The sequence below is a fragment of the Coenobita brevimanus genome, chromosome 65 (assembly GCF_032717465.1).
Source record: "Coenobita brevimanus isolate Jiangsu-jjx chromosome 65, ASM3271746v2, whole genome shotgun sequence".
Taxonomy (NCBI): Eukaryota; Metazoa; Arthropoda; class Malacostraca; order Decapoda; family Coenobitidae; genus Coenobita; species Coenobita brevimanus.
In genome coordinates, this window is record NC_137018.1 from 33,450,688 (window position 1) to 33,458,707 (window position 8,020).

Here is an 8,020-nt window from a genome sequence, read left to right on the forward strand (position 1 = left end):
TGATTTCTTCCTCTCTTCTCACATCCCTCCTTCTCCCAGCCATTCCCCAGCCACTTATACTTGCATTACTTTCATTCTCTTTGTTCAGTAATTCCTTAAAGTGTTTTCTCCATCTGCTCACTTTTTCTCCCTTGTCCACTAGTAATCTACCATTTTTATCTTTCACTCCCCACCTAACTTCATTGCCACCCTGTCCAACTTATTAAATATATATATATATATATATATATATATATATTACCAGCCAGACAAACCATTCAACATTCCCCTCGTGCAAATAAACAAGTACACACAGGAGAGATGAATGGTTATTTTTCTGTAATGTTGGTATAAATTTGGACATAATTTCACAAGATTTTTGAATAAGGTTTAATTACCTCAGTTTGTTCACACCTAGGAATGAATTAGGGACCTTGATCATAAATTTGATGGTTGTATGTTGTAGTGCGGTATTTTGGGGTACCATATGTTTCGGTGCTTCATTGATGGTCATGCCATTTTCAGGACAGCCTAACAACCCAGTGCTTCCCCACAGGTCAGATGAATGCTGGCTTCTTGGGCGATGGAGCAAGTCTGACTGGATCCCGCAAGTCCCTCAACTTACAGCCAGTGATGCTGATGCCACACCCAGACCATGATCGCTACTCAGAATTCTCGCATCACACGGCACGCTCCAAGACATCAGCTTATCGTGCGCACTATGCTTCTTCAGTACAGAACTTCCAGCTTTGAGGTACTGGTAGTGCATTAGGAAAATAGGTTGTGGTAGTAGTTTGTCTCATAATGCTGTACCTTCTTTGAGATTAGACTGCTGTTGTCTAAAACATGTAAGTATAGATAGCCAGTATATGGCCTTGCTAGTAGGTTATGAAAATGTACCATTAAAAGTCATAAAGGATGCTAGAAACAGTGGATCTGAAATAGTTTGCACTGGGTAGGATGAGTTGAGACACTTTTGTACAAAGATCAGTATTGTCAAATAAATTTAACACATAGAAACTTGAAAATACCCTCATATATGGACTATATGGAGACCTACTTACCACCAAAATAATTAGTCAGTGTGAAGCTAATAATTGGAAATTAATAAAAAATTGTCTCATGTTAACAACGCCTGTATGGGGTGAGTTGATACAGCATGTTGGATGAATAGAGACAAAGCATTGTGGAGGCATTTTGAAGTCATACTTAAGCAGGTCAAGCTGATAATATGATTTTTCAATGTTCTCATAGCTAGCATATTTTTATATCAATTTTTATGAACACATAGCTTCCCCAGAATAGTTTCCCCCCAAACTTCAACTTACAGCAGTTTAAGTCCAACTGTTACAGATTTTTTATGAATGGAGGCCACCTGTAATCAGGTGTATGGATTATTATTTTTTTATTCATTTATTTTTCCTTCCTCTTCTGTTAGGGAAAAAAAAAAAAACACATACCTGTATATACGCTGTAGCTAGCTTGCTGTACACCACTCAGCCTATATGTTTTGGTGACCTTCAGATGTTTCTTGAAGGCTATGTAGGCTTTAACTACACCATAAATGGTGAATGGGACTGTTGACAAGCTTTATGGGCCTACAGTAGAGAATTTCTGGGTGGACATCTTCAGTCACATCTTGCTGGGCCAGTCATACTGGTCATTGTCCTTCCTTTCAGGAAACTTCATCGTTACTGTAGATTTGTTAACCATCTCAACTTGCCCTGTGTAGCATGCCTTGCCATATCCAAAAGCATAGTAACAGAAAAGACACCAAGTTAAATGTAGTGTCTCAACTCACCCCAGCTACAGTTTTGTATGGCAGTGAGCTGAGACAAAATTAAAATGCATATAACTACAAGACAAGAAAATGTTCCAACAAAATATTAATAACACGGGTACACTAACTTCATATCAACCTTCAACCAAAACAACAACAAGAGTATTTCTGTGCAGTAGTTTTCCCATGAGACCAATCTTTGAAAATGGTATAATTTTATGGACACCATCTTTTAGCCAAAGCGATTTTTACACCCCCACCAACCCAAAATATCAAACTACAGGCAAAAAGTCTCTAAACAGATCATGTAGCATATTAGTTGGGCTATTCAACTATGATTCAGTTAATTCTAATATCAGTATTTTTATGCAGAAATGTAGACCGTCTCAACTCACCCCGTGTCTCATACCGTCTCATCTCACCACACGCGACAGCTGCTATTTGTTTGTCACTCAAAATTCATTTATATAACCTACATTGCAGCAAAAGGAACCTTTTGCAATATGTATAAGAGAGATTAAGAATGGATAAAGTTTTCATAAAACCAGGACAGCACTTTAGCTTCTTTGTCAGCATATTTTAGAGAAGTTGTTCAGGAATAAATTTTTGGGAGAGTTGAATTACTGCAGTCACTTTACTGACCTGCTGTCTGTTGTGTGATGTTCATGTAGCAAATTCAGTCTTACAACAGAACATACTAGGTGGGGAAATTAGGTCATAGTATGCATTGGTATATACTCTACTGTAAAGTAATCCGATAGTTTGTGCACATTACTACAGTGATGCTGTGATTAACTCTGATATTCTGTACCATAAAGTTTATGACTGAATATTTTTTTTTTTTTTTTTTTTTTTAGGATATAATATATATATATATATATATATATATATATATATATATATATATATATATATATATGCTGGTATATATATAAAGATTCATTTCCCACAGGTTTATGCAGAATATTGATTTATTTTCTTGACAGTAGGAAGAGCAAGTGTTGACCTTTTTTTCATTTGGGGGTTTAGGTATTAAAGCAACAATTATCCAAGTACCAATTATAGTAACTAATCTTTAGTGTTAATAGTGTTTTGTAGCTGTACCAATTTGTATTTTAACTGCCATTGTTTTGTTTATTGAACTTTAATATATTCATATTTTATTTGAATGTTTTTGTAGACTTATAAAATGAATTTGTCAATCATGTATACTTGGTATGTGTATAGTCTGACTAATATAAAAAGTATTTGGTGTACAGTATTTAGATGTGACTGCTGCACTGTAAATGTCTTTGATCACCATGTAGACTAACAAAGTTCTCGAAAAAAACTGTGTAGTTTTGTGTGTGATGCTTGTCTGTTTTTGTGTGTACACATAAGTGCACATGCATTGTACTGTATATGCATTAATATGTTTTTCCAGGAACTTTGATATTACAATAATATAATGAGCATATCCTTACTATCTTATTTCAGTACTCTCAGTGAAGTATGCAGGTGTATTCCCATATATAAAATTCTGTACCTTTTTGTAAATATAAGAAGAGCAAGTATGAAATCTATTTTTGTGATGCTATTAGAATTGCTGATGTGCTTAACTTCAGATACTCAACTGCTAAGCCTGTATTTCAAAGTTGCATCGTGTGTAAGGGTATATTTACAGTTTCTTATGAATAATACTCTAATAAAATGTTTTTGATACTGATGAAACTATTTGTATGACTTCCAAAGTGTGTAATAAGTCTTTCTCTCACTCAACAGTATATTTCTTTCTATAGCCTGAAGCTGCACAGTGTCCTCTTGTTCATCCAAGGTGGTTATGACGGAATGACCTTGCCTGACTTTCATGCAAACAGATTCATGTGGTATATTTGGATAAACTTTTTTTTTTTTTCCCTATACTGTAGAGTGTATTTTTACAATATTGTCTTGGCAACCAAGAAATATAATGTACATATGTAATATAATTAACCAGACATAATGATTGTTGATACCATTTCATATAGTGGTAGGTGGTGGTGACCATCAACCACTCAATTGATGTAAGGCTGCCTACTTCTTCCTTAGTCTTTATCATTCTTTTTTGTGCCTACCCTCCTCTCTTCCTATTTCTCCCATCTCTCCTGTCACTTCTTATTGCTTTTCTTTACAGGTGGCTTTACACTGAGTGACAAGCCAAATGGTTTCCTGTAAGCCAAGAAACCATTTACAACACTTGGTGGTAACCATATAACCAAACAATACGTGCTCCCTATGTGTCAGCAAGTGGGTTGGTGGAGGGTTAGTGCCCCTTCCCGTAAAACAACTAACTCAAAGTCAAATGGCCACCCCTTACGGGATTATGGCGACTGGGAATAGATAGATAGATCGACCATTTCATATTTCATTGTGGCTTTTCTTGCTCGTGTGGTAGGTGTTGGGCCCCTCATCATCCTTCGCTTTAAGTGCTACCTTGAGGTGACTCTACACTGATTGACAAGCCAAATGGTTCCCTGTTGTTGTTGTTGTTGATAAACCCTATTCTTTGTGGACAAGCAGACCCATCAACCACAGGCAAACAGTTGCCCCTGCAGGGCCATCCTGTGTAATGAACCAGTGTTCCCATGCAGTTGACAATGCCTCAGTACAGTGAGATGCTAAGAAACTTTGGAGATTTGGTTCCTGAATGGTTGTCACATTTGCATTTCTCCACTTATCATATTATAGAAGTATAAAGCATTTAGATCAGATAATGAAGGTAATGGAGAGAGTTCTGGAAGGTATGATAAGAGAAACAGTGAATATTGATGAGATGCAGTTTGGGTTTATGCCAGGCAAGGGGACCACTGATGCCATATACATTGTTTGACTGCTTCAGGAAAATTATATAGGAAACAAAAGGGAACTGTACTTTGTTTTTAGTTGATTTGGAGAAGGCCTTTAACAGAGTCAATAGAGAGGTGGTGAAGTGGGCAATGAGAAAGCTTGGGATGGAGGAGTGGCTTGTTAGGTTGGTTATGGCCATGTATGTTGATGCTTGCACCCAGGTAAGAGTGAATGGAGATTTTAAGTGATGAGTTTTCCGTGAATGTTGGTGTTTATCGTGGTACTTGAAGCCCTCTCACATGACTTCAGAAATGGATTCCCGCAGGAGATGTTGTATGCTGATGATTTGGTGCTTATTGCAGAGAATGAAAGGGAGGCACAGGAAAGATTTAGGAAGTAGAGAGATGGTATGGAGCACAAGGGCTTAAAGAGTAAATGCAGGTAAAACAAAAGGGTTGGTGGCAGTAGTGTCAGAGGAAAGGGAGAGTGGCCATGTGCAATTTGCTACAAGGGTGTGGGAAGTAATTCCATCTTGTGCAGTGTTTGTGATAAGTGGGTGCATAAGAGGTGTAGTGGTATTAGTGGTATACCTCGAGATAATGCAGATTTTATGTGTGCGGTGTGTCAGGGAGAGCAAGTGGAGGTTGTAGGCGTGAAAGGATTGAACTTGCTGGTGGGTCTTTTGAGTGTGTGGAAGAGTTTTGTTATTAGGGAGACATGTTATGTGCTGGAGGTGGGGCTGGAGTTAGCTCTGTGGCTAGGGTGAGAAGTGGTTGGAAGAAGTTTAGGGAGCTGTTGCCCCTCCTGACATTGAGAGGGTTCTACCTACATGCTAAGGGATCTTTGTATGCAGCATGTGTTAGGAGTGTAATGCTGTATGGTAGTGAGACCCGGGCAGTAAAAGAAGAGGATATGCGCAGGCTCAAATGTACAGAAATGACAATGATTAGGTAGATGCGCGGTGTGCCCCTGAGTGCAAGGCCAGAGGGGGCTAGGTTTTCGATGGAAGAGTTGAGAGATAAGACGGGACTGGAATGTATTGTTGTTGTTGTGATGAGGAGAGGAAGATTGAGGTGGTTTGGGCATGTGGAGAGGATGGTAATTGGGTGCAGAGTGTTAGAAACGTTAATATGGGCGGTGGAGTTGTGAAAGATAGACCGAAGAAGACCTGGGACGAGGTCATTAAGTTAGACCTCAGGGTTAAGGGACTGAACAGGGATGCTGCCATAGATTGAGCAGCGTGGAGAGCCATCATTAGGTGACCAAGGCCAATGCATGCAAGCATGTTGGAGCCTCCAAAAATGAAACTGAACACTCATTTAGCTGGGGCATCATAGTAGACTCTATGTCACCCTGTTATCTGTTACCACCCGGCACTGTAAAGGGTTTCTTGGGTTGCAGGAAGCTATTAGACTTGTCACTCAGTGTTGAGCCACCTGAAACGGAAAGAATAGTAATAAAAAGTGATAGGAAGGAAAGAGAAATAGGAAGAGAGTAGGGCAGACACAGAATGATAAAGGTGAAGGAAGAAGTAGGCAGCACTACATTGAGTGGATGATGGTCACCACTGGCTGCCACTAAATGGTTTTCGTGTAATTGAAGAAATAATTACTTCATTAGGCTGCCGAATCAGTAGAGAGGTGGCCTGTAGTCCTAATGGACTGAGGTTCGAATCCCAGCTGGGGCAGGAAACAGTTTAAGGATTTGAGTTCATTAAAATGAAAAGTCAAGAGTAAGAGCAGTGGAGATGGGAGTGCTGAGGAATGTATGTACAGAGGGTGGATAGGATACGAAATAATGTGATTCGTGAAAGATGCAGAGTGAAGAAGTCGGTGGACACCAGAATTGAAGAGAGTTTACTGAGATGGTATGGTCATGTGGAGAGAATGGATTACAATAGAATGGTGAAGAAGGTATATCTGAGCGAATTCGAAGGAGGGAGGAGGCGAGGTAGGCCAAGGAGAAGGTGGAGAGATATGGTGGATCAATGTGTGAGGAAGAGAGGTTTGGAAGTCGGTGAGGCTAGGGAACTGACAGGAGATCGAGCTGGCTGGATGAATTTTGTGAGGAGAAGTGCATGATCAGGGATTTTTGGCACCCCTTTTGAACATGGCAGTGTCTGGATTGACTGTCGGATACGATTATATAAAGCTGCAGAACAAGGTGAATGTTTTTGGCGTATCCGATAGAGCCAGGATTCTGGGGGCTTGAATGATTAGCGAATGAAAGCATGGACCATTGGATTGGGCAATTTTGGGCTGTCTGGACATTGCTACTCACCCTGCCATTGGGTGGGAAAGGAGGTCCGGATGATGATGACGATGAAAAACAGACCGTTGAGGTGGTGGCCGAATCGTTGGAGAGTTGGCCTCAGGCCTACTGGACCCAGGTTCGATTCCCTGCTGGTGCAGGGAACAGTTTAAGGATATGAATTTCATTAAAGCAGACTTTACTGCCCTACCAGACGACCTGCTGACATGCCATAACAATACCCCTGCAAATACCAGTACACCAGTCCTGTATTAGACAGCCCTAACACGTATTCAATATGGAGGGGGGTGTTAGCACTGAAGTGGTGATATGTAGAGGAGTATGGATGTAGGAGGACTTCTGGGCCTTGGTAACAGGCTGTGAAGCTTATGCTCAGTCGGGCAGACTAAAGAGTGTAAATAAATAAAAATAACCATATACCCAGCAAATGGATGCTTGGTAGTCTAGCTGGTTATGGCACTCTATCCATTGTAGCTTGTAGGGGTTTAAATACAAAGTTTGTTATTGCTCATGTAATGTCATTGAGAGCAAGCAGCTGGTCTCTGTCACATTAACTGTTGACTGGATAGCGTAGCCCTGAGCACCTATATTCTTGTGGGACCATAAGGAATGGATGATGGATAGATGGATTTTTGTGCCCTTGCTTATTTTTATTTAATTATACAAGGAACTGAATATATGTATATGTTTTTCTCTGTACAGGGAAAATGGATCTTTCGCATCTTTTTTACAAATATCAAGTGTTGATGTATGAGTTTTATGAGTTATTTTCATTGTAGTAGTACTGGAGAGGGACACCTTCACAAGTTGGCACTGATACAGCCAAACAGCTCTGCTGTCCAGTTTATGTCCTCAGTTCGTGTGTGCCTTCATTAAATGAGGATGGTGGACTGCAGGAAAATGACAGCTTGAACTAGCAGTCTACTGAGTTCTTTTCCAGATTGGCTTGGGGGTCCATCATCATCATCATCATCATTATACTCAGTGTCATCATCATAGTCATGATAGTCATCATCGACATCATCATTGGCAGCAGTGGCAGCAGCAGCATTACTGTTGTGCTTAGATGTTAATATTTTTGTGTCCTGTTCTTTAATTTAAGGTCTATCATCTATCTATTGCCAGACGCCTCAGTCCCGTACGGGGTGGCCACAAACAAATCGTCTCCATGTCACCCTGTCCTCC

At 40.0% G+C, this 8,020-nt stretch overlaps 1 protein-coding gene across 1 annotated transcript in view; it reads left to right on the plus strand.

Annotated features, from left to right (window-relative positions):
* The window catches only part of LOC145405104 (LHFPL tetraspan subfamily member 3 protein-like), a 119,101-nt gene extending 118,078 nt beyond the window's left edge, over window positions 1-1,023 (plus strand). The window contains exon 4 of the mRNA XM_080276620.1: window positions 536-1,023. Coding sequence (XP_080132746.1) covers window positions 536-732 — 197 coding nt within the window. The 3' untranslated portion in view covers window positions 733-1,023. The remainder of the gene's footprint in view (window positions 1-535) is intronic.
* Window positions 1,024-8,020: the final 6,997 nt, after the last annotated feature.